Below are 25,506 nucleotides of genomic sequence, written 5' to 3'. Positions count from 1 at the left end.
ACACACGATCCCGGGTGACCAGCCCCCACATACATCGGGGTCCGCGGGAGGGCGCAGGGTGTCAGGGAGCCCGTCCGGAAGCGGGGCGGAGGCGGATGCGCAGGCCGGCACAGCAGCAGAGCGGAGCCATGAGGAGGCCTGGGGCGGCTTTGAGCGGGGACGCCCTGAGGCGGCGCACGGGGTGGCTCCAGGAGGCGGGGCCGCCGGCCACGCGGACGCTGGCGACGGGGCGGGGCCACACCCGGAAGTCGAGTCGAGCATGGGCCTTTTGCGCAGGCTGCCGCTGCTTCTCGGGCCCCTGCTCTTGCGGGGGTCCCGGGCCGCGGGCCCCATCCGGGCCTTTGTGGTGCCGCACAGCCACATGGACGTGGGCTGGGTCTACACCGTGCAGGTGGGCGCCGGGCTCCGGCCCCGCGGTGCCGAGTGGGGGACCCTCCAGTCTCCGAACCTCGTTCTACCCCCGGCCGCAGGACAGTGCGCGGGCTGGATGGGGTGGGGCCCCCTGTGGGGCTGACGGGGGAACCCAGTTCCCAAGGTGGCAGCGGGTGACGGGAGTCCCCGCCTCCCCTCCCTAGGACATGTTTTGGGTCAGCTCGTGATTCTACCCAAGACCTTGGCGAGGGGCTTTGCTCCCCGAGCCTCAGTTTCCCCATCAGGACGCCCTACCCAGCTGTACCCAGGGCGCCTGGGTGGCCTGGAAGTGGTCGAAGTGGGACTCAGCCCAGCCGGGGCTCAAAATTTCAGGGATCCTCCTGCCTCAGCCTCCCGAGTGCTGATTACTGGCGTGCCCACCAGACCCGGCTAGGTAGTATGTTAAAGAAAGGGCCAGGCAGAGGACTTGGTGCCGAGTGTTGAGTCCGTCCTGGGTGCTCTGGCAGGCTGTGGGGAGCCCCACCTGCGTGGAGACCCCCGAACACTAAGGGAGTGTGCTGTGCCCGCCACTCACAGCTCCCGGAAAAAGGTCTGTGCCCTACCTGCGGTCGCTGGGCCCAGGCCCTCGCTCCTGCTCTTTCCACTCCGTCACCAGTGCTCTCCCCAGGCTGCAGGGCGGGAAGCCGGGGCCTGTGAGCCCAGCAGGGATGGAGCGAGGGGACAGTGGCAGGCCCTCAGGGACCACCCAGGCCACCGCCTCGTCGCCCTTTGTTTCCGCCAGAATGCGCCCCGCAGGGGTCGCCAGCCGCACCCCTCTGCCCTGGGACTTCCTGTGCTGCCCATAGGACCCGTGGGTGGGACCAGCTTTTGAACCCCTCCCACGCAGCCCCTGACCTCGAAGGTCGGCACCCCCTGGCCCGCAGGTGTCACAGCAAGCTCATCTGAGGGCCGCCAACTGGTAGGACAGCAGGAGATAGGCCCCACTCAGTGCACCCTGAGGGCAGCCGGGGGGGGGGGGACCCCGGATCTCTGGGCCTCCTGTTCCCCGGGCGGGCGCCCTCCAGCACTGGTGTGCCCTGTCCCCTCCCCAGGAGAGCATGCGGGCCTATGCGGCCAACGTCTACACGACTGTGGTGAAAGAGCTGGCGCTCGGCCAGCAGCGGCGGTTCATCGTGGTAGAACAGGAGTTCTTCCGGCTGTGGTGGGACCGCGTCGCCTCGGAGCAGCAGAAACAGCAGGTATGGGTCCCTGGGCACAGGCCGGGGACACACGGGTCCGGCCATCGCCAGGCTGCGCCAGCTTAACCCTCCAGCCAGACCCCCAGGCTTGTGCGATGTGTGTGTGACCAGCACCACAGCCGCCGGGGTGGTGACGCCGTCCTCTGCCAGGAGGCCCTGTCCCCCTCTGCATTGCCCACCTGGGCCCCGGGCACAGGGCCTGGTGGCCTTGGTGAGGTCGTAGGCAGATGGTTCAGGAGCCCAGCAGCTCTCCATGGTGTGGAGTCCCTCGTCCCGCCTCTGTTACCAAGGCTGCGCCTGTGAGCCAAGGGCTCCACTTCTGTCAAAGAGGGAGAAGTCACACCGCTGAGATCGAAGCCATAAACACCTGGAGCCAGGAAAGCTCGGGACCCGTTTCCTCCCCAGCGTGCAGTCTTTCTGAACATGAAATTTGGAGAGGTTGAGTGACTTCCTCAAGGTGGCAAAGCTAAGGCAGCGGCAGAGTGCAGGTCCCACCAGGGAGGGGACAGAGTCAGAACCGAAGGGCCATGGTCCCCTGCCCAGTGCCGGGCTGTGGGGATTGATGCGAAGCTCACAGAGCCAGGCCGGGGGCAGAGAGGGCAGAGAGCTTATGAGTGACAAGGGTCTGAGCCCTGTGCCTCTCCGGGGATGTTGGCTGGTGGTCCACACCCTGCCGGTGGTTTGGTGGTTTGTCCCCTCCCGAGGGAGGCACGGGTTATTCAGGAGTACTTGTCAGCTAATGCTGAGACAAACCCAAATTGAGCTCTCTCTGATCAAAGGACGCAAAGCAGAAATGCGGATTCTGGGCCCAAGGTGGAGCTTGTACCAGGGAGAGGAACAGCTGGGGAAGTGCATGTGAAGCCCGAGGGTCAGGCAGGCCTGGAGCCTGGGTTAAGTTCCTGACTGAGCCTTTTGTGGCTGTGATTCTCCAGCACAGAGGTGTTCACGGCAAAAGGCTTATGTGTCGCTAACTTACTTCACCTGGCTTAGAAAAGCATCACAAGTGTACAGATGGGGTCTGAAGGTAAACATGAGGAAAGCTCACAGTATGTGGATCTAGGGCAGGGACAGACGGCAGCTCTAGTCCTGCAACTTCCTGGTAAATTTGAAATCATTTCAGAATCGTAAATGCAGGTATCCCCAGTACCAGCGTGGGCCCAGCATTTTTGGGCTGGTGGCAATGTTGACAGTCTGCCCTGCTTGTGGAGTAAGCCAGGCTGGAGGCTCGTGGGGGCTGCAGCCCCAGGCGGGTCACGTAACCTGGCCGCCTTCTCTCTGCCACCCTCACCGAGGTCCGACGGCTCCTGGACCAGGGCCGCCTGGAGTTCGTGCTCGGAGGCCAGGTCATGCACGACGAGGCTGTGACCCACCTTGACGACCAGATCCTACAGCTCACAGGTTTGCCACCCTGCCTGGCCCCTGGGGCCTGCAGTGGGCCAGGAGTGGGGATCTCGGGGGCCATGCCTGTGCCTGGGTGAGGGAGGTGAGTGGACGCTCAGGATCCCATCCCTGTGAGCCTCGCTGTGCCTCAGTTTCCTCACAATGATACCTACCTCAGAGGTCATCTGGAGGATTACACTGAGCCAGTTCAAATAAAGAACTTTTAGTAGAATGTGTCGTTCCCTCGTAAACACTCAGGAAATGTTACCACCGCCACCGCCTAGCCCCAGCCTTGCAGGCTGAGGCGCGGTGACTCAGTCCCATTCTACAGCTGTAGAAACTGAGACCCACAGAAACAAAGTGACTCTCAAGGGCTGACAAGCAGGACTTGAATCCAGGCCTGGTGACAGACGCTCCACAGTGCACGTTCACTCCGCTTGGCACAGGCCCAGGGCTCCCTTGGGCGTGGCCTAGGCTGGCGCCAGCCCCTCTCCCACCCTGTGGTCCAGGGGTCTCCCCGCCCCTCGGCCTCAGGTCTGGGCTCAGGCACCCCGGGCTCTCTGTGTGGGCTGGAAGGCAGTGTAGACACAGCCCCCTGTGTGGCTTCTGCAGACAGCGCTGGCGTCCCGCACGTCCCGGGGCTGGGCCTGAGGCCCAATCAACAGAGGCAGGCGGGCAGGAAGCAGCTGGAGAGGAAGTCGCCCTGTGCCCAGCCTCCTGTCCCCACTGCTGCCGCACCCACTCCCCTGGCCTTGTTCTGTCCTGGGCATCTCCTCTGGTCCCCACCTCGGAGGATGCTGCTCTAGGAACCTGCTCTCGCCCCAGGGGTCTGAGGGCCACTGGGCCGGGTTCTGTGTCTCCTCCGCCAAGGACGCCCTGGCCCATCCCTCCTTCCCGCCCCATCTTGCCCCCTGGGCACCAATGCCCAGCTTCATTCGGATGTGCTATTTCTAGCTGGGGATGGGTCCGTTCCTGGCACCTCCATGATTAGAAGCGGGCTGTGGACAGGGCCACTGGGACAGGAGCTTTTGTCCCCTGCCCTGCAGGCAGCTTCCCAGAGTCCTGGGAGAGCAGCGGGAGTCCCCGTCCTTGTCCCCGTCCTGAGCCGGCCTGAGGCTGGCCACCTGCCGCCAGCATGAAGAGAGGGAGAGGTCCAGGCAGGGGCGAAGGGGACTCCTTGCACTGTCCCCGTGGCCACTGCCCCCCTGTTCTGAAACCCAAGTCTGCCCATCCCCACGCCCGCCTGCCCTGCCAGGGCCCTCTGACCTGCCTCAGACCTCTGCAGTAGTCTCCGGAGCATGCTGAGGAGGGGAGCGGGGCCCTGTAGCTCAGGCGCAGCTACATGCTTAATGTCCCTGTCTCCCGCCCCTCGCCCCTTCCCTTGCCCACGGCAAGGACCTCTTCACTCGGTCACCTCAAGTTAGGCACTGGTTCCGCTGCTGTGGCCAAGCCCAGAAGGCTGTAGCTCCAGCTAGGGGGATCCATTCCTCCCGCAGGAGCCCGAAGCGGCTGTGCCCCAGGGGTGATCCCCAGTCTGGGGTGATCCCCAGTCTGGGCTGCTTCCAGCTTGTTGCTCTGTCACACAGCAAAGCTGCCTCGCCCTCTGAGTTGTCACTCTGGCAGGTCCAGAGTGGAGAGAGGGCAGGTGTCCTTCTTGAGAAGGGGACCCAATCTCTTCTGCTCCTGTTTCTATTGGCCAGAATTTAGTCTCCAGCTTCCCATGGCCTCTACTGGGGCTTTCCAGCAGAGCAAGCTGGGAAATGTAGTCCACCACTTGTGGACATATCCTATTGGTTGGGTGTTAATCACATGGCTTCATCTGCTGCAGAGGAGACTGGGAGGTGTAGTCCATGGTTTCTGGACATATCCTGTTGGCCAGGAGTTAGTCACATGGCTTCATCTGCCATGTGGATCAGCGATTGGAGTCGAGCATATTTACTGTTTTCCTACTAAAACAGGAGTAGTTTGGAGGATGGTTTGGGGATTGGTCAGACAGCTCCTTGATGTCTGTGATTCTCATGCCCTTACCCTCCTGGGCACAAGATGGCTACCAGGACTCCAGGCATCACAGTGCCATATGTTTGCATCCTGGGCAGTACAAAGGGGCAAAGAAGCTTTCTTCCTGACTCTCCTTTTACTTAAGATGGGAAATTTTTTCCTGATGCCCAGCAGGCTTAATCCACGTGTTATTGGCTATGTCCACAGGCCATGCTATTAAAAGACTAAACTTGGGCACATTAAAATCGTAGAGGTTGTTTGTGCAAAAGCAGTTCATGGATCAGGCAGTGGTGTCGCAGGCCTTGGGATCCATTAGCGAAAGGCAGTGGGGCCCAAGTTCTCTGCGTGTCCACTCTCCGCTCTCCAGATGCAGCTTTCAGAGTTAAGAGGACAGCATTGAGGGCAGGGCCAAGGGACCTCTACTCAGTGAACACAATGCCTGGCTCATGTGGTGGTGCCCAGGGAGTGAGTGGACACCAGGCACCGGGTGACCCTGTGCAGAGTGCTGTATACGAGTGATCTGTTGTTGCATAGCAACCTCCCCAAACCTAATAGCTTCCAACAGCAAAGCCATGAGACCTTTGGAGTCTGTGGGTGCACATTCAGGTGGGGCTTGCTCAGGGCGTCCTGGCTCCAGGTGACAGGAAGTGGCTGCCTGGGTGGCAAGTGGGGCCCTGGGTCCACTTCCTAGCTTGTGCACAAGGAGCCCTGGTTCCTTGCTGGCTGCTGTCTGGAGGCCTCAGGCCTCTCCCTGTGACAAGGACAGCTGGTGTCCCCAGAGGAGTGAGCCATGAGAGAAGGTGAGCGTGACCCCACTGGCCAGTCTTAGAGGTGGACACTGCTATACACCTGTGCTTGTTAGGAATGAGTCCCCAACTCGGCCTCACCTGCCAGGGAGAAGCAGTAATTCGTAGGTGTCCTTGAAGCACCACACCCTGGATCCCAGGCCCAAACCCCACTGGGGCTGTCAGAGCCGAGCTCTGTCCAGGCACACCCAGACCCTGTCCTCTGCTCCTGCCCCAGCCCGGATGGACCCCTAGGACAGTGCCAGAACCCATGGTAAATTGCCTGCTATGAGTGCTTTACCACACTAAGTTAAAAGTTGAGGGCATGGTGGTACAGTCCTGTAATCCTCAGGAGGCTGAGGCAGGAGGAGCACTTTGAGTTCAAGGCCAGCCTGAACTACATGGCGAGATCCTGTTTCAGAAAACTTGGACCCCTCAGGTCTGCCAGCCTGTGTGACCTACTGGGCCGGGAGGGCACCCCATCCGGCCCACTGGGGCAGGTGGCGCGTGGGCAAGGGCGAGGGCCACCTTCCGGCACCAGCCAGCCCCACTGTCTCTGCAGAAGGACACGGGTTCCTCTACGAGACGTTCGGGGTCCGGCCACGCTTCTCTTGGCACGTGGACCCATTCGGTGCCTCTGCCACAACGCCCACGCTGTTCGCCCTGGCGGGCTTCGACGCCCATCTCACCTCCCGCGTTGACTACGACCTCAAGGACGCCATGCAGGAGGCCCAGGTGCGTGGGCACTGGCCGCTCCTCCCCTCCCCGCCTGGGTGCCGTCGGGTGGGAGGACAGCATGGCTCTCGAGGCCCAGCCTCCCGCCCCCTGTCTCCGCGAACCCCAAGCGGCCCCGAAAGTGGGCTCCATTTGCAGGGGCAGCATAGTGGAGTCCACGCCTGGGACAACAGACGCCGAGCGTCCCACGCTCCGAGGCCATGTCCTGCTCCTTCCGAAGGCGGCAGCGAGGCGGTCACTTAGGTGACCGCTCCCTCTGAGTCGCTCCCCATCATAAGGGCGCCAGCCCCTCTGCAGGAGGACCGTCTTAGTGGCCTCCTGCTGGCTCGCTCACCTCTGTGAAGACCCAGCTAGCAAAGCCAGTCACAGCCTCAGGAATGGGGGTCTTTTCCATAAACGAGGCAGAATTAGAATTCTTTTTTTTTTGGTACCAGGGATCAAACTCAGGCCTTGAGCTTGCAAGGCAGGTGCTGGGACGACTGAGCTAAATCCTCAGCCCCAGAATTAGAATTCTACCCACTTCGCAGAGTGGGAGACTGAAGCCCAAAGCCTAAAGTGTCCCTTTCCAGGCCCATTAGAGGGCAGCAGTGGGATGGCCCGGAGTGACCAGGCAGTGGCTTGGAGCACCTGTGAACGCAGCACACTTCCCGTCTGGCTCATTTCACCTGCAGATGGCCCTCCGGGCGCTGGGTGTGGCTCTTCCCATTTTTCATGCCAAAAGCAAGTCCAAGGGATTAAGGACTAGTGCAAGGTCTCCCCGGCCAGGACATAACAGTAACCCCAAGCACGTTCTACCCATCACAACTGTTCAAAAATAGATGGCAGATTTGGTGAGAGGTGATGAGCTCCCCGTGCAGAGGAGCATTCAAGCACAGTGAGCTTTCCTGGCAGAGAGGCCTGGCTGAGGAGTGGGTGGGGTGAACATGCAGCCCTGGGAAGCAGTGCCATGACTACATGTGGCTTTGGGGACACTGAGGGAGCTGAGGGAGGAAGCAGCAGAGAAGTCTTGTCCTTGAACCCTGGAGAGGGCTGAGGGGAGGATGGGCAGGCCAGGGCGTGGTGGACTGGAGGGGAAGCCCAGGCGGGCATCCGCCTGGCTCCAGCCTCACTCTGCCCCCTCTGGGTCTGCAGGGCCTGCAGTTCGTGTGGCGCGGGTCCCCATCCCTGGCTGCGCAGCGGGAGATCTTCACCCACGTCATGGACCAGTTCAGCTACTGCACGCCCTCCCACGTGCCCTTCTCCAACAGGTGCACTCTGCTCGGCGGCCCCGCCTCCCTCCATGCAGTCCACGAGGAGCCAGGGCCCAGAACCTGTTAGTGACTGGCGCAGGGCCCCCAGCTGGCAAATGGGGGTCTGGGGATGGAGGCGCCAGCTCTGGTCACTCCAGATAGCTTCCTGCCGTGAGACCCTGTCCCGACGTAGGGTAATTGTTTCTGTTTTTGTTTTGTTTTGAGGCAGGGTCTCCCTACATAGCTCAGGCTGGCCTTGAACTCCCTGCGATCCTCCTGCCTCGGGCTCCCAAGTGCTGGGATTACAGGTGTGCGCCACCCCATGAGGCCCAACATAGGGTTATTTAAAGGATGAGGATTTACCCGGCATTCCCAAGATCATCCCCCTGGCCGGCTCTGGGGCGCTCAGCCATCCCCATCCCCAGGGTGAGGAAACCAGCAAAGTGCCTATCACTGCTCTCCCGCCCCGGGCAGGGCCAGCGCGAGAGACCTGGGCCTGGTGCCCCGCAAGGCTGGAGTGCGGCAGGGCGGACGCTGCTGTGTGTGGCCAGAACCCCAGGCCACACAGTGGAGAGGCAGCCCCAGTGCCCGTGCCTGGCTTGCCTTCCCGAGTCACCCCAAAAACCCAGGGGCAGCCCCTCCAGGAGGCCCTCAGAGCACCCTGTCCTACGGAAAGAGAAACTGAGGCACAGCAGCCCGCCCAGGGTCCCGCGGCTGGTGAGCAGGGAGCCAGTGTTTGGTTCCAGCTGTCGTCCCAAAGCCTCACTTCCGGCCACACTGGGCTGGGGTCTCTGGAGTCGCTTGGCTCTGGGTTCAAATCCAGCTCGGAGAAGAGCGGGCCGGGGGGTGGGCGGAGAGGGGCACCAGGCAGGGACTCAGCCGCCCTGCCCCTTGTCAGGCCTGCTGTGTGCTGGCCACTATCTCCAGCTCCCTCCACACAATATTTCCCTTCCATCCCCGTGATCACCTGCCAGGCAGTTCTTCCCCGAGAGACAGGGTGCGCTGTGGCCGTGCAGGAAGTGGCCCAGGGCCGAGGGCTCTGGGCAGGGACTCAGACCCCCGAGGCCTGTTCTTGGGGTCCAGGGTGTCTTGAGCCATTTGTCCTGCAGCAAAGCGGGAATCTGTTAGCACTGAGCCTGTCTTTGTCTAGAACTCTTGATTTGTTGATCATTGATTTTTGTGTTTATTTTGGTTCTTTTTAAAAACATTGCATTAAAATATTATTTGTCGAGTGAGTGACATGCATGCCTGTAGTCCTGGAACTGGGAAGCTGAGGCGGGAGAGGCAGGTAGGTAGGCAGATGATACACAGACAGAGAAACAGATGGACAGACGGACTATTTATCTTGACCTTTGAGATTTGTGGTGCCCCTTGAATTTTGTTCAGGTGAGTGCCCCAGCCAGCTCGCTCCTGAGACGAGCAGGGACCCACAGGAGCAGGGCCGTCGTGGTAGGGACCAGGGGCTGCTGGCTCCGGGTGGCCCCTAACACAACCTAGGTGTGGGGTGCTGCGATCCCTGGTAAGCCAGGGTGCTAGGTTTGAAGCCTTCCTGCGCCAAGCCCTTGCCTTCTCCCTCCACCTCCTGCCCTGCAGGTCCGGCTTCTACTGGAACGGTGTGGCCGTCTTCCCAGAGCCACCCCCAGATGGGGTGTACCCCAACATGAGTGAGCCAGTCACCCCAGCCAACATCGACCTCTATGCCCAGGCCCTGGTGGCCAACGTGAAGCAGCGGGCCACCTGGTTTCGGACGCCCCACGTGCTCTGGCCCTGGGTAAGCGGTCTCCACCCTGCACCCCCAGCTCGTGGGCACTCACCTGGCCCTGGCACCTCTGTCTCCCCTGCCAGCCCCAGCCTTGCCCGCCAGCCTCAGGCTCCCTTCGTGCCCTCTGCATGCTGTTTCCTTGTCTGTAAAACAGAACAGTGCCACACCTGCCGCCTAGGCTGGAGAAAGAGCTCCGGCAGTGGGCAGTGCCAGGCACGTCATCGAGGGTCATGTCCAGCCCTGCTGAGCACCCAGGTCCTGGCACTATTCTCCGGGATGTGCTTGTCCATGTGGTTTGACCCCCGGCCCTAGGAGGCCAACATGGCTTGTGTCCCGTTTTGCACCTGAGGGAACTGAGGCTCAGAGAAGTCAGGGAATCGTCCTGAGGCCACACAGCCAGCCACTTAGGGTGGCTAAGAAGGATTGGGATTTGTGTGGTGGCCATGTCAGGTGGCCCTGCAGCCTGTCCTCCCACTCAGGACTGACTGAGAAGGTGCTCGAAGTCATTAAGTGTGAGCCATGGCTGTCATCATCCTTATGTCACCATGTGTGCAGGTCCACGCCTGTGATCTCAGCCCTTGGGGTCTGAGGCAGGAGGATCGCTGCAAGTTCAAGGCCAGGATGGGCTACACCATGAGTTCAAGGCCAACATGGACTACATAGCAAGACCTTGTCTCAAAAAACAGGGGCCGGGGATGTAGCTCAGTGGCACCGCACCTGCCTCGCAAGCACAAGGTCCTTAGTTCGATCCTCGGTACCAAAAACAAACAAACAAACAGTTACCATATTATTACAGTTAGCAGATGGATGAGCAGTCATCCTTGCCCTGAGAGACGCCCAGGGGTGTCAGCTGGGGGAGCCCTTATTGGCGGGGCTGGGTGGGGACTCATGCTGGCCCATGTCCCCCTGCAGGGGTGTGACAAGCAGTTCTTCAACGCCTCGGTGCAGTTCGCCAACATGGACCCACTGCTGGACCACATCAACAGCCACGCTGCCCAGCTCGGCGTGATGGTGGAGTATGCCACGCTGGGCGACTACTTCCGCGCCCTGCACGAGTTCAACGCCACCTGGGGAGTCCGGGACCACCACGACTTCCTGCCCTATGCCTCAGGTACAGCCTCGGGATCGGGTGGTGAGACAGCGCCTGAGCGCTCCTCTGCACCCACACCCAGGGCCTTCTTGGCCCCGAGGTGGGGCAGGGGCTCCCTGGTCCCCCACTGTCCCAGGCCTCACTGCTTGTCATTGTTGGGCCCTCCTCTCCCCTGCCTCGGCTGCGTCCTCAGGCCTGGCACTGGGCTGGCTGCAGACAGCACAGCCTGAGAGCCCTTCCCTGTGTGAGGCACGCTGGTGACCTTCCTGGGCTCTGTCCTGAGGGTTGTCGTGGACATTAAATGGAACAGGAAAAGCTCAGCCCACTGCAGAGGACAGAGGAAGGGCCCAGCACGCAGAGCATTGATATGTCACCCGTGGGCCCTGGTGCCAGCCCCGATGTGGCGGCCCACTCCCTGCTCTCAAAGCTGCCTCACGCCCTGTGGGCATCGAGGGCACGGGGCATCAGCCCCCGCTCCGGGCCTGCCCACCTCTGGGCACCTCTGCCGATGGGCCTGGCCCTCTTGCTCCTCCGCCCTCCTCCCTACTCCGGGCCTGCCTGGGGCTGTCACATCACAGCCCCCGAGGGCCCTGCGTCCTGCCCTGCGTGGGCACAGACGGGGATGCCAGGGAAGGGTGGGTGGGTGGGGTGCTGGCTGGGTCACCCTGAGCCAGGACAGCTCAGGGACCAGATGCACGCCTGTGGGTGACGGGCTGGAGAGCCACTGTGGGCAGCTGTGGCAAGTGACTCATCTGTAGAACATCCTTTGTCAGTGCAGGGGTTCTGGGTGGATGGGCAGACCCCTGTGGGGAGGCTCTGCGGTGGTCCCCTTCCTTCCATCTCCTTCCCTGTCTGTGGGGCTCACTGGGGCCTGTGCGGCTGGGCCATGGTCAGCAGGACTGTGACTCTCGGGACCTTCGGGTTGGTGGGCGTGGCTACATGTGGGGAGAGTGGGCACACTGATGTGGGCGTGGTTAATAGCCGGTGGGAGGACACATGTGGGTGTGGTTACTTGAGTGCCAGTGGATATGTCCTGTGCGCGTAGTTGCTGTCAGGGTAGGCAGGGTTTGCCTATGGGCGTGGTTACAGTCAGCGTGGGAGGGGATTGTATGGGCATGGTTACGCTGGGTGGGTGGGTTTTTGTCTATGGGCGGTTACAGTCGGAGGTTTGGTCTGTGGGCGTGGCTGGTCTGTGGGCGTGGCCGCTGAGGCTTGAGGTGGGCGTGGCTGTGTCCAGGTGGGTCTAGGGATGCCGCAATTAGACCTTGGGCCTGGAGTTGCCCAGTTTGGAATCCCCACCCCACCACTTGCTCAGTTTGGCCATGGAGCTGTGGGGACCCTATCTGTCTGACCCCACAATCTGTGGCCACCCTTTGGGGCCTACACAGGTCCTGTGGGAGGGAACAGGGAGTAGAAACACAGGCCAGCCTCGGGCAGGGAGGCGACACAGCGAGAACCTGAGCTTGAGCAGGTGCTGAGCCCCAGTTCATCCTGACCCTGCTCTCCTCTTTGTACCGGATCCTGACGGCAGCCACATGGGGTCTCAGCTCGCACCACCAGTCCCATCCACTCCCCAGGATGTCCCTGCTGCTGTGCGAGCCTGTCCCAGGACTGCCTGGCCCAGAGCCCCCTGGAGCAGGAGTCTCAGGCTCACCATCTCATCTCCTAGAACAGCTGCAGGCCTGGACGGGCTTCTACACATCCCGCAGTGCCCTCAAGGGGCTGGCGCGGCAAACCAGTGCCTTGCTGTATGCTGGGGAGTCCATGTTCACACGCTACATGTGGCCGGCACCCCGCGGGACTCTGGACCCTGCCTGGGCCCTGCAGCAGCTGCAGCAGCTCCGCTGGGCCGTCTCTGAGGTAATGTCACACTTGTGGGCCACAGTGCCAGGGCAGGGGCCTCCTGTGCTGTGCACCCCCACCTTGTCCTGCCCTGGGCTTTGACACCCCACTTTTCAGATGAGAAGACTGAGGTCCTTAGGTCACAAGACTTGCATGATGAAGCTGGGCAGAGGTCTGGTCGCATCCAGCCAATGGCTTTATTCGTCTGCCCCTGATTTTCCCAAGAGGAATAAAGGACAGAGTAGGGTGGCAGGAGTGTCTGGCACTCCTGCAGGCGCCCAGTTCTCGGCTCACCTGTGAGCTCAGGAGCGTGGCCTTCTCTCTCTGAGCCCCGATTTCCTCCCTTTCGGGTAGAGCAGCTCCCTCCTCCCAGGGCAGAAGGCAACAGGGTGTGTTAATAGTCATGTCCCATTCACCACAGTGGCTGCCATGTGATACATTGCTCCTAAACGCCCCTCTGCACCTGTCCCCCAGTGTACAGTCGGGGAAATGGAGACCCAAGAGGTCCCCAAAGCCACCCCCACCCAAAAGTGGCCAGGCCAGACATGCCATTTTCAGGTATGGAAAGGAAATCCCATCAGGACTTGTCCTTGTGTGGGGCAGAGATAAGTGGTCATTAAAGTCCATCAGAGCAGTGGGCCAAAGTGGCTTTCCTGTTAGCCTCAGTTTCCCCTCTGTGAGACATTCTGGCCCTGCTCCAGCGCAGAGGAGATAAAGCTCAAGCTGTACGGAGCATGGATTGGAGCCGCCCAAGGGAGGAGGTCGCGTAGGGGAGGCTGCATCCTTCCCAGGGTCCCCGGATGGGGCTTCTTTCCACAGGTCAGGAGAGGCTGGGCAAGGTCCTCAGCCTCTCTGGCCTCGGTTTCCTGTTCTGCAAAGGGATGGGATGCCCACCTCCTCGTGGGCTCAGGTCCTGACCCTTCTTCCCTGGCTCTGGGGGCCACAGGTCCAGCACCATGATGCCATCACCGGCACTGAGTCCCCCAAGGTGAATGACATGTATGTGCAGCACCTGGCCGTGGGGAGCCTGGGGGTGCACAAGCTGATGGCCTCCATCGCTGAAGACAGGGCACAGCATGCGGCCCTGAGGTCCAGCTCAGGTAAGCCCCCGGCAGGAGGTGGAGGCCTCGTTCACATTTCAAGCTCACCGCCCCTGCCGGGCATGACCTTGGCAGTGACCCCAGAGCTCCCAGCCCCCGGGTCCCCATCCCCAAACTGAAGAAGGGTTGAGGTTACAATTAGAGCCAGAGGGACTGGGACCACATTCTGAGTATTTACTCAGCTCAAAATACTCTTTGTGGAGGATTTAATTTACCATAGCACACACCTATAACCCCAGCACTTGGAAGGCTGAGGCAGGAGGATCACCTTGACTTTGAGGCCAACCTGGAATACATAATGAGTTCAGCCTGGATTACATAGTAAGACCTCGTCTCCAAAAATGAAGAAAAGGGCCAGGGATTTAGCTCAGTAGTTCTGTCGCCTGCTTTGCAAGCACAGGGTCCAGAGTTCAATCCCTGGTACCAAAAATAAAAAAAAAATTTAAAAAAAAGAAGAAAAACCCAAAACCAAAAATCTCCATAGGACAAGAGTTATTAGTATCCTCGTCTTAGAGCCCAAGAAGCAGACTCAGAGGGCCTTTGTCCTAGGTCACATCCTTGGTCAGAAGGGGCAGAGTGGGGTTTGAACCTGTGACCCTGTGCTGCCCTGCCTGGTGCCTGGGGCTCCCTCCCAAGCTTGGCTGGGGTGCAGGTCATCGCCGGGCAGCTGTGGACCAACCCCGGGGGGGTTCACATGGGTAGTGACCACCCTGCCAGTTTGCTGAGGCCAGGGCTGCCACAGCCCGGAAAGCCCTGGATGGCGGGGCTGCTGGTCTCCCTGCTGAGCGTGAGGCCACCCTGCGTACGAGGTTCCAGGCCCCGCCTCAGCCTGCACTCTGGTTGCACTGAACTGTTTCTTGTTTTGCTGTGTGGCACTAGAGATTGAATCCAGGGCCTTGGCACTGAGCTCCTTCCCCAGCCCTTTTTATTTTTCATTTTGAGACAGGGTCTCACTAGGTTCCCCAGCAGGACTCAAACTTTGGGTCCTCCTGCCTCAGCCTCCCAGAGTACTGAAATTACAGGCGTGTGCCACTGCACCTAGCCTGTCACGTACTTCTTGATGTCCCCTCTGGCCTCTGCACTGCCCTAGCAGTGCCTGGACTCTGACAGCCCAGGCAAGGAACTTCTCTGGCCTCAGTTTCCCTATCCCTAAAGTTGGTGGATGGGAGGGGCTCAGGGGACCTCAGCGTCCAAGGGACACCATGGTGTCCCCTTCCCACCTCCCCTCAGGACCTGCCCTGAGCAGATGTCCTGTGTGCATAGATGAGCGCCACCTGTCTACCTGCCCCTCGCCTGCTCCCAGGGCTCTCCTGCCTTGGTTTCCCCTTCGGAGAGTCACCCACAAGTGTCGGTGGGTCGGGCCAGCAGGGAAAGCCTGTTCTGTGTGTAGGCACAAGGCCTGCAGGACACCTCGCCTCCGTCTACAACCCCCTGGCCTGGACAGTCACCACCATCGTCAGCCTGACCGTCAGCTTCCCTGGAGTCAGCGTCACGGACGAATTGGGCCACGCGGTGCCTGCACAGGTGTGGACGCGAGTTCCTGGTGCAGAACGGCCTTGGGGTCCTTCGGGGTGCTGTCATGGAGGCACTGGGTGGGGCAGGCCCAGGCAAACATCCGCAGCTGGGTGGTCCAGCCCCTCCTTCCCCTGCCTCGCGGCAGCTCAAGCTCTGTGGGGAAAGCAGGAGTCACCCCGCCCCCTTGGGCTGATGGTCATTCAGCAAACATTCCGGAACACCCAGAGTTGGCCCTGGGCTTCATGCTGGGTCCCTGGACAGAAGTGAGGGCAGACAGATGGTTATGGTGTGGAGTGGTGACACAGGAGAGGGGAGTGTCCATCCCCTCCGACTGAGGCGGGGGAGTGTGTATGGTCCAGAGTGAGAGGAGGGAGGGGAGCAGATTTAACCCTTAACACCCGTTCCCCACCGAGCGCAGGGCCCAGCAGAGACTTCCGGAGCTCCCCCGCCATGTGCGGATGGTGAGCACCCCGTGCTGGCCCAGGCTCCGAGTCCACCTTCTGTCTGTCCTGCTGGCCTTGCAGGTCCAGAACTCCACCAAAGTCCCCTCCGCCTATGACCTGCTGATCCTGGTCACCATCCCGGGCCTCAGCTACCGGCACTACAGCATCAGGCCCACGACGGGGACCCAGGCAGCCGCTGCCGAGGCCAGCACTGTCCGGTTTGGCCGAAGACTGCGCCATGCCAGCAGGGAGCACAGGCGCCTGGTGCCCGTGGCGAACGACTGCTACACGGTGCTGCTGGACCCAGACACCAACCTGCTGCACAGCGTCCAGGAGAGGTGAGGCGCAGCCCTCGCTGGCTCCGAGGCACAGGGCCTCACCCGCCCAAGGGAGGGACCGGGTGGGAGCAAAGCCCCTCCTGCCCTGTGGTTTCAGTTCAAGGAGGGTGAGCCTGGGCTGGCACAGAAGAGGCTGCTCACAGCATCTCGTTCCTGAGCTGCCGGCCTGTAGACAGGGTGTCGAGGGGCTCACCCTGGGGAAAATACATTCACGTTGTCCGCTTCTTCAAGCTCAGAGGAGCACAGGAGCACGATGTCTTTAGGACAGAAAGGACCTGCAGAATCATGTTTCTACTCACTTACCTGTTTAGGCGTCCATCCACTCGTCTGCCTGTTTACCCACCCGCGTCCATCCCTCCATCCATCTGCACACCTATCCACCTATGCCTCCATCCACCCACTTATCTATCCATCCCTCCATCCACCTACCCATCTATCCTTCCATCCCTCCAGTCATCACCCCTCCTACCCATAAATCCATTCATTCATTCGTGGATTCATTCTGCAGCTGTTGTAGACAGCACCGAGGGCGGCTGAGCCCTGGGAAAGGCCTACCAGCTGGTGTGGATTCAGCCCTGTCCTTCCTCAGGCCGTGCCCAGTGCGTTTGTCACCAACTCCCGCTGCCTCTGCAGTGCACCGAGTTGTTGTTGTGTGGGCTCCCATCAGAGGGAAGCGTGTGGCAGTGCAGAGTGAGGGCTGGGAAATGGGGCGGGGACAGGAAGGGGCAGGGGCGGGCCGTCTGTGCCAGGAAGTATCAGCCTGTGTTGCTCAGGCCCGGGCTATCAGCAGATCTCTGCCCGCGGAGCACCAGGGCTCCTGAGTGGGGCCCAGCCAGGTCCATAGTCACTGTCCCACTGAGCCTTCCTGGGACGGGCAGATGGAAATGGTGACTGTGGACAGAGTATGAGTGGCACAGAGGTGCAGAGGGGGTAGAGCAAGGCCGGAGGTCCAGAGCCCCCCAGGCTGGGGAAGGGGGTCTGCCTCTGCTCCTTCACCACGCCCAGTGCCCGCTCTGCCAGTGCCCTGCAGGGCCAGCACTCACCCTCCCCTGTGCCGGGCACACCCTCACCTTAGTATTTGCCAGTAGTAGTGTCCTAGGCGCGTTCCTGTCACTGAGGCACAGTACCCAACACCCGCAGTTTAAGGAAGACAGGTGCATTTGGCTCATGGTTGGGGTTCAGTCCATGGTCAGCTGGCTCCGAGCAGACTCCTAAAGCACATTTGGCCATGAGCTCATCCACGGGTGGATCCACTGTTGAGTACTGCACTCTTAACATAACAGCTTGCTGAAGATACTCACATAGCACACAATTCACCCCTTTAAATTGTGTGATTCAATGTCCCTTCACATCTTCACTAGTGCAACCACTACCCCCAACCACGTTAGAACATTTTCATCAACCCAAAAAGAAACCTCCTGCAATCTACCAGCCAGTCCCCTTCTTCGCCCTCCCCAAGGACCTGGCAGCCACTGCCCTCCTTTGGAGCTCTGGATGTGCCAGTCTGGCCTGTCACCCGCACAGGAGCTGGGACGCGTGGTCCAGCTGGGCCTGGCTGCTTCCGCATAGCCTCGAGTTCTCATGGGATGCCGTGGGGCAGCGGGGCGGCAGCTGCCTTGTTCCGTGGCACGGGTGCATCTCGTTTTGTTTAGCTGATGGACATCTGGTTGGTTCCCACTCTTGGGTACCTGCAACGAGGCTGACCTGAGCATCCCTTTACGAGCTTTTGTTTGGAAGGATGTTGTCGTTTGCCTAGGTGTGGACCTCGGTGGCACTGCAGGGCCATGTGATGACTGTGCTTAACCATGAGCCATTCGCACGGCAGCCACCTGTTTCCTGTCCCTGCCACAGCGCAGGGCCCGTGTCTTCAACCCCGCTTCACTTGTTGTTTTCTGACTTTTCGGGGTGGCTACTGCAGGTGGTGTGAAGCGCTGTCTCGGTGTGTTTGGGTTTTCAGATCCTCAGTAACAATGATGCTGTACTTGTGGGCCATCTGCGCATCCTCCTTGGTGCAATGTGCATGCAGATCTTTTGCCCATTTTTATTTATTTTTTGGTACTGGGGATCAAACTCAGGACCTTGAGCCTTCGAGGCAGGTGCCACTGAGCTAAATCCCCGGCCCTTTTGCCCATTTTTAAATTGAGTTTTCTTCTTACTGCTGAGTTGTAAGAGCTGCTTGTGTATTCTAGGCACTAATCCCGTGTCAGATATATGGTGGAAAAATCCTTTCTCTCCTTCCTGAGCTGTCTTTCCCTCTCTCCGTGGCCCTGGGCAGCATTTTGAAAGGACTCTGGGGGTGGGGAGAGGCAGAGCCTGGAGACCTTTTGTACCAGGCAGATGGAAACCTTTTTTTTTTTTTTTTTGGTACCGGGGATTGAACTCCAGACCTTGCGCTTTTGATGCAGGTGCTGGAACCACTGAGCTAAATCCCCAGCCCGGAAACCATTCTTTATTCCCCACTCAGCCACAACCCCGAGGAAATCCCCCAAGTGGGTTCAGAGCCATCCAGTTCCTCATCCTCCTGCCACGGTAAGGCCAAGCCAGAAACAAATACCAGATGCACGTGTGCTCTTGCCTGCACCACATGCATAGCTGCCCTTTACACATCTGACCTGGTGTGGTGGTACAGGCCTGCAGTCCCAGCACTCTGGGAGGCCGAGGCAAGAGGACTGCAAGTTCCAGCCCAGCCTGGGTCACTAGCAACTTAGCAAGACTCTGTCTCAAAATAAAAAATTAAAAAAAACAAGGGCTAAGGATGTAGCTCAGTGTGAAGGCCTTGGGTTCAAATCCCCTATACCAAGAAAAACCCCACTGTTGCATCTAGAAGGCTCTGAGGCGCCTGCCCCTCCCCTGGGTGGCTGTGCAAACCCCGGAGACACGATGGAGCCCAAGGCCTGTGTGGGCTTCCACCCAGTCCTGTTGCTGTGTGACTCTGGGGCTCCCCGCAGGGCGGCCCTTCAGCCCTGGCTCCCCAGTAGAGCAGTTGTCACCCTGTCCCAGGTCACAGGAACCGTGCCAGCGAGACCTTATCCAGGACCTTAGTAATGCTGCATCCCCCGTCTTTCTCATCCCTGCAGACAAAGCAACCGGACGGTGCACATGGCCCAGGAGTTCCTGGAGTACCACGCCAACGGGGACACCAAGCAGGGCCCCATTTCCGACAACTACCTATTCTCGCCCAGTAAGGCGGCAGTGCCCGCATGGGAAGCCGTGGAGCTGGAGATTGTGGCGGGAAAGCTGGTGACTGAGATCCGGCAGCACTTCTACAGGTGCCCCAGGCCCCATGGCGCACACCCACGGTGGCCCTGGCTCCTGGCCAGCTGTCACTGGAGGAAAATTTGCGGAAGCAGAAGAAAACTGCTCTAGGCTTCGCATGTGCTTATGTGGGTTGTGCTAGTCATCACCAAGAAGGGTTCCTGCCCTTTAACTGAAGGCCCAGGCCAGGCACAGCAACTCTGCCATCTCAGAGACCCAGGTCCTCCTGCTGTGTTGTTGCTCAGTGTCCCGGGCTGTGCCATTGTCCTCATGGCCCCAAAAGGCTGCCTGGCTGCCTGCCCTCCCCAGTACAGGAAGGAATGAGAGCAGGCAGGGATGCCCTAGGCTCTCCTGCAGCTGTACCTCCCTCACCTCTTCTCCTCCAGGGATGCCATGGCACAGGCTTACACATACGCCATCCACTCCCGGCTGGCCCACGTGTACCAGGGCGGAGGTGCGGAGCTGCTGTGCTACCGCGTGGAGCAGGAGTACAGGGTAGGGCCCCTGGAGCTGAACCGTGAGGCCATCCTGAGGACCAGCAGCGACCTCGACAGCCGCCAGGTCCTCTACTCGGACAACAATGGCTACCAGATGCAGCGGAGGCCCTACCGGGAGTATGTGAACAACACCATCGCCCGGGTATGCCCATGCAGCCTGCGTGGCAATCCTGGGGTGCTTTTCCTGTCACCCTGCTTTTTGTGATACTAGGGATGGAACCCAGGGCCATCATGCTGAGCTACATCCTCCACCCTTTATTTCTAAATTGTTTTTTGGTACCAGGGATCAAATTCAGGACCTGGAGCCTGCCAGGCGGGTGCTGTGCCACTGAGCTAAATCCCTAGCCCTTTATTTCTAACTTTTGAGACGGGATCTCACTAAGTTACCCAGGCTGGCCTCAAACTTGGAACCTCCCTGCCTCAGCCTCCCAGAGTGCTGGATTTACAGGTGTGAGCCACCATGCCTGGCTTTCCTGCATTTTAACATTGGCTCTTAGGAGCAGAGAGCTCTTTTAAAGCCCCTTTTCTAAGTGTCTGTCCAGACTCTGGGTCCAACTGGCCTCTGGGTCCTGGTGCTGTCAGACAAGAATCCTTGGTTTGTGCCTTGGTTTCCGCTTTTGTAAAGGAAATGCTTTGTCAGATCCATTCTGAGGGTAGATGCAGCGATGTGGGTCAAATACAGAGCTAGAGCTATGTCCTGGGGCTGGGAAGCAGCACTGCGGGGGGCTCACCCCATGTGTCAGCCTGGGGGGGAAACCATGACCCCGTGACCCCGCTGGTGACACCTGTGCCTGCAGAACTACTACCCCATGGTGCAGTCGGCCTTCATCGAGGACAGCAGGAGCAGGCTGGTGCTGCTGTCGGAGCGGGCACACGGCATCTCCAGCCAAGGCGGCGGGCAGGTGGAGGTAAGCAGCCGGCTCACCCCTGGGCCCCCCTGGGTGTGACTCAGCACCCCGAGGCAGTGGCCTCCCCGTCGCTCGCCCACAGGTCATGCTCCATCGGCGCCTGTGGAACAACCTGGCCTGGGACCTGAACTACAACCTCACGCTGAACGACACCTCCATCGTGCACCCCGTGCTCTGGCTGCTGCTGGGTCCCCGGGCAATCACTGCCGCCCTGCGCCCGCAGAGTGCCCTGGCACTGCAGCACAGGCCCGTGGTGCTGCTCAGGGAGCTGGCCAGAGAGGGGTCTCCCGCCTGGGGTGCGCAGTGCCAGGGGATGCTACATGCCCTCGGGACCTGAGCGGGGGCAGTGCAGGAAGGGCCGGTGCTTAGCAGGCCGATTCTGCCTGAGTCTGTTCATGCTGTCACCGCGTGCTTCTAGCCCATGGTCTAATCTGCAAGGCCTGCGGAAACTGACAGCCATGCAGTTGCCTGACTTCCTCCTGCTTGGCCCCGCCCCCTCCCCATGGCAGCACCCCAGGCTGGTGACTAAGCCTCAGCACCTGGTCTTTGAGATACAGACAAAAAACAAACCAAGCTGGGCAGGGTGGTGCACACCTGGAATTCCAGCCCCTGGGAGGCTGAGGCAGGAGGAATTCAAGCCCAATCTGAACTACAAAGTGAGACCTTGTCTCAAAAACAAACAAAAAGATCCAAACTATAGCACCCAAAGGAACTGAGACTTGGACTTTCCAGTCTCAAGGGCAACAGTCCCAGGGAAGGACTCACCTTGGCCTTGCTTGGGTCCAGCGTCTGGGGCCTGGCCAGTCTGTGTGGCGGGGGGAATTGTGAGCCGTGGCAGCTCTGCTGGCAGAGCAGCTGGATGGAGTGGGACTGAGGGGCCTGGGAGTGGGAACCAGATGAGGGAGGAGCTGATGTCCCGGCCCCGAACAAGGCAGGCTCAGAGGCAGCTTGCTGTGTGTGCAAGCTCCGTGTGTGTGTGTGTGTGTGTGTGTGTGTGTGTGTGTGTGTCCCGCTGTGGAGCGCGGCAGCCCCTAAGCTCCGTGACTCCAGCAGGGACGTGAGGGGGCAGCACTGAGGGACAAGGACCCAAACAGCAAAGGGCGGAACAGACAGCCGCTCTCCTGGCAGGCAGGTTGTGGCCCAGGCTGTGGGGAGACAGGCAGAAGAGGACACAGTGAGGGAGCTCTGCACACCAGCAGGAGGCCCTGCCTGAACCCCACTCTGACCTCTGCCTCATAGGACCTGCCCCAAAGCCCCCCACAACCTGGCAGCAAGCAGCTGTGACGCTGCCCCCCAACCTGCACCTGCAGATCCTGAGCATCCCTGGCTGGAACTATAGCTCGAGCCACCAAGAGCACATGCAGGGTCTTCGGACAGGTGAGGCCACCCACACCAGGCCCCTTGCCCTGTCCTCCCTCCCTGGGCCCCAGCCCCCAGCCCATTGCAGACGACAGGGTGTGCCTTAGCGTTGTCACGGCTCTGTGAGTCCACCCATCCTCTCTTTGGGACAACGGGACAGGGATGAACGGTCACTCACCACTGGGCAGATGGGCCCTGCCCGGGCCCAGCCACACTGTCCCCGGATGGGGTCCTCCCAGGCCAACTTGATCCCCAACCTCCCAAGCCCAGGGGGCTGCTGTGGAGTCAGCACAGCCAGGTGGGGGCTTCTGCCTGGGGCACACAGCTGTGCAGCCCTGGGCAGGTGACTGTCCCTCAGCCCTGGCTTCTGTCTGCTCAGTGGAGCTGTGTCCCCTCCCTCTCAAGGACACTGAGGATATGGGTAGAGTCAAATGCCAGGTACAGACCGGGGCACTGAGCTTGTTTGATCAGGGTCCTCACTGCCGCTTCTGTCCCCAAAGGCCACCGAGGGCGGGCCCAAGCAGACCTGCGCCGGGTCCTGCTGCGTCTCCACCACCTGTATGAGGCGGGGGAGGACCCCGTCCTGTCCCAGCCTGCAACTGTGAGCCTGGAGGTGAGCTGCCCACAAGCCCTCCTCACCTGCACACCATCGCATCAGGCCTCCGCCCAGAAGCTGTGTCTGGGGGTGGCAACCCTTGAATCTGGGACCCCGGCTGCCAGGGTCCTCAGCCAGAGGCCCTCTGGGCGAGTTTGAAAGCGACTACTCCTTCCCTACAGCCAGATGCACGGCCCATGTGTGCCCCAGCCACCCGCCCCTGCTGCTCTGGCCCCTGCTCTTAGGGGATCCGGGACTCCACCCGCCCCTCCTGTCCCTGCAGGCCGTTCTGCGGGGGCTTGGGTCAGTGGAGGCCGTGGAGGAGCGCTCACTCACAGGGACCTGGGACGTGCACGCCATGGAGCGCTGGAGCTGGAGGACAGATCCCGGCCCCCGGACAGGTTAGGGGACCCCTGCCCTGGTGCCCCCAGCTCTCCCAGTGAGTGTGTTCAGGCGTGTGTATGTGCGGTTGTAGGTGTGCACACACACAGACTGCATGCCCTGGGCAAGAGCCCCAAGCTGGAAATCGTTCCTGCACCACGTACACCCATTACTCCCGCCAGCCTCGGGCTCCCAGTCTCTGCCAGGCTGGTCTGCTCCTGGGAAGGCCCTCGTCCTTGTGTCTGGGCATCTCCTCCTTGTCCACCGCTCACAGTGTGGGGCTGGGTATAGAGTGGACACTCAGTCCCTGGGGATGGAGGGATGGATGGATAGGTGGATGAATGGATGGTTAAATGGATGGACGGATAGAGGGAAGAAGGGGCTGTCCTCACCAGGAGCCAGAGGAGCCTGCAGGCGGCCACTGTGGTGTGAGGGCCCTGCTGGACAGTCCCTGTGCTCCCCAGGCCGCCCCACCTCCCCCTCGAGGCCGCCTGGAGGCTCCACCATCACCGTCTACCCCAAGGAGATCCGCACGTTCTTCATCCACTTCCGACAGCACTGAGTGTCTAGTGGGTGACCTGGCGCAGACCCATGGGAAAGCTGGAGGTGGGGCAGGCCAGGCTGCATCCCAGTGCGGATGGCAGAGTCGGTCCTGTCAGTGCTTCTGTCTCGTGGTTTCTGAAGTAAAAATGACATCAGCTGCCAGATTCTTTCCCGCCATGTGCAAGCCACCCCTCTCCTGCTCTTCTCACGTGAATGATCCTTCCTGTTTTTTCTTTTTTCCTTGCAATAGTGGGGCTTGATCCCAGAGCCTTTACACTAAGCGGCATCCCCCACCCCTTTTTTATTTTTTATTTTGAGACAGGGTCTCGCTGCGTTGGCCTTAAATTCAGACTTCTCCCGCGTCAGCCTCCCAGGGTGCAGGGATAACAGGTGTGTGCCACCAAGCCTGGGTTTTTGTTTCTCTTTTGGTTCTTAACATAGCCTGAATTTTTAAGTGCACCGGGAAAGCAAAAACAAAGAATAAAGTCACACAGAGACACAAGCAGTTCGCAGTTGGATGTGTCCTGAAGTCTGTGTCACACACCACACCTGGTTTTGTGTATCCAAGATTGAATGGTGGGCAGCACACTTTCTGCACATGGAGAATATTTACCTATGCAAAATCCCAGCCCTAGGTGAGGATGTGGAGAGTGAGAATACACTTAACTTGGGGACAAACGTTTTGTAAAAGACATCTGTGCCCACACATGCTAGCAGGAAGGTGTGTCCCCGCTGCATAGCTGTAAGAGATGCAGGCAGGGTTCGGGTGTGGCTCCGTGGTAGAGTGCTTGCCTAGCATGCACCAGGCCCTGGGCACTGTCCCCAGCACATACCGCACAAAAAGTAAACCTGAGGCAGGCTCAGGTGGTGAACACCTACAATCCCAGCACTCAGGAGGCTGAGGCAGGAGGGTCAGCACAAGTTCAAGGCCAAGCTGTGCTACCTTCTTTCAAAAAAGTGAGACCTTGTTTCAAAAAAGGAAATCTGAACACATCTGCACTTATCCCTCGTCTGCTTCCTTCCACCCTGTGCTGCTGCCTAATAAGCACATCCTGACTCACAGAGTGGTGGAAAAACATGTCCCGGCTGCATTTTTTCTGTAACAAAACAACCTGTACAACTCCACTAATTCACTGGCTCTACTTTTTATCGCACGTTGTCAACTCGGGGCATCTATAAAGCTTAGATGTTTTGAAATAATGAACTTTGTCCACAACAACCATATTTCATCAAAAATGCACATGTACACCTGGTGATGACAAAATACAGGTGATGCTTCAAGTTTTAGATTTTTTAGTTGTTTCTTCTTTTTTTTTTTGTACCGGGGATTGAACTCGGGACTTTGTGCTTGCGAGGCAGGGGGCCAAACCACTGAGCTAAATCCCCGGCCCTTTAGATTTTTTATTACAGTAAAGACATTGCCATGAATCCCCTCTAAATCCTCCCTTGCTTTGAACCCACTCATCCCGTCGTTCTTGCCACTTGATGCAGCAGCTCTGAGGCGTCCACTACAGTCCTCCACTCTCCAACTAAGCTACAGAAGGACTTGCTCTGCGACAGCTCTGGAGTCCTCTTTTCTGAGGGTCTTCAGCTGTGCCGTCATGGCTGCCTCGATGTCCTAAATTGATTGAAAATATGCATGGCAAGTTCTCTTAAATAAAAGCATGATGCTAACCGTGAAAGTGTCTCTTGGTGCTCCAGAGAAATGAAGACATCCATCCACACAACACCTGTACCCATGTGCACACCAGGATTATCACAGGTGGAAGGTGGAAATACAGTGTCCATGGACAGAGGAATGGCTACAGTTGTGGCACATCCATACAATGGAATACTATTCAGCCATGAAGAGGAAGGGCATCCTGTCACCTGCTACAACATGGGTGAACCCTGAAGATAGCCAGGCACCAAGGCCATCAATGGCCAAGACATTCAAGTTACAGGGACAGAGGAAATGTGATCTGCTGCAAGGAGCAGAGAATGGAGTGATGGCTGTGGGATGGGCTTCTCTTTGGAGATGATGAGGCCATTTTGGAATCAGGTAGTGAGGTAGGAGTCATAACCTTGTGAATCCTCTGAAAACCACTGAATTATGTACTTTGAAAAATGGACAGGGCCAGGGATTTAGCTCAGTGGTGCCA

The 25,506-nt window shown here is 59.5% G+C and overlaps 1 protein-coding gene across 2 annotated transcripts; it reads left to right on the top strand.

Annotated features, from left to right (window-relative positions):
* Nucleotides 1-230: 230 nt before the first annotated feature.
* Man2b2 (mannosidase alpha class 2B member 2) lies at nucleotides 231-25,047 on the top strand. 2 transcript variants are annotated; one of them, XM_004847322.3, is made up of 19 exons: nucleotides 231-391; nucleotides 1,464-1,610; nucleotides 2,903-3,008; nucleotides 6,336-6,508; nucleotides 7,640-7,755; nucleotides 9,331-9,508; nucleotides 10,412-10,610; nucleotides 12,259-12,449; nucleotides 13,378-13,531; nucleotides 14,922-15,055; nucleotides 15,571-15,827; nucleotides 18,905-19,096; nucleotides 19,469-19,721; nucleotides 20,377-20,487; nucleotides 20,570-20,783; nucleotides 21,727-21,864; nucleotides 22,347-22,459; nucleotides 22,725-22,842; nucleotides 23,287-25,047. In XM_004847322.3, exons 1-19 carry the CDS (start codon nucleotides 260-262, stop codon nucleotides 23,382-23,384), a joined length of 3,024 nt encoding a protein of 1,007 aa, XP_004847379.2. In that variant the 5' UTR covers nucleotides 231-259; the 3' UTR covers nucleotides 23,385-25,047. The 2 variants fall into 2 exon arrangements, 1 of the variants encoding a protein (XP_004847379.2); XR_015441257.1 differs by lacking the exons at nucleotides 20,570-20,783; nucleotides 22,725-22,842; nucleotides 23,287-25,047.
* Nucleotides 25,048-25,506: the final 459 nt, after the last annotated feature.

Source organism: Heterocephalus glaber, unplaced genomic scaffold (genome assembly GCF_053883595.1).
Source record: "Heterocephalus glaber isolate CG9 unplaced genomic scaffold, H.glaber_assembly_v1.0 deba00001509, whole genome shotgun sequence".
In the NCBI taxonomy this organism is placed as follows: Eukaryota; Metazoa; Chordata; class Mammalia; order Rodentia; family Bathyergidae; genus Heterocephalus; species Heterocephalus glaber.
Note: the sequence above shows the minus strand (reverse complement) of the source record. Positions and strands in the feature narration are given on the sequence as shown.

Coding starts and splice junctions, on each gene's coding strand:
- Man2b2 (XM_004847322.3), top strand. CDS start 260: ATGGGCCTTTTGCGCAGGCTGCCGCTGCTTCTCGGGCCCCTGCTCTTG. Junction 392..1,463: donor GCTGGGTCTACACCGTGCAG/GTGGGCGCCGGG, acceptor TCCCCTCCCCAG/GAGAGCATGCGGGCCTATGC. Junction 19,722..20,376: donor TGAACAACACCATCGCCCGG/GTATGCCCATGC, acceptor CTGTGCCTGCAG/AACTACTACCCCATGGTGCA.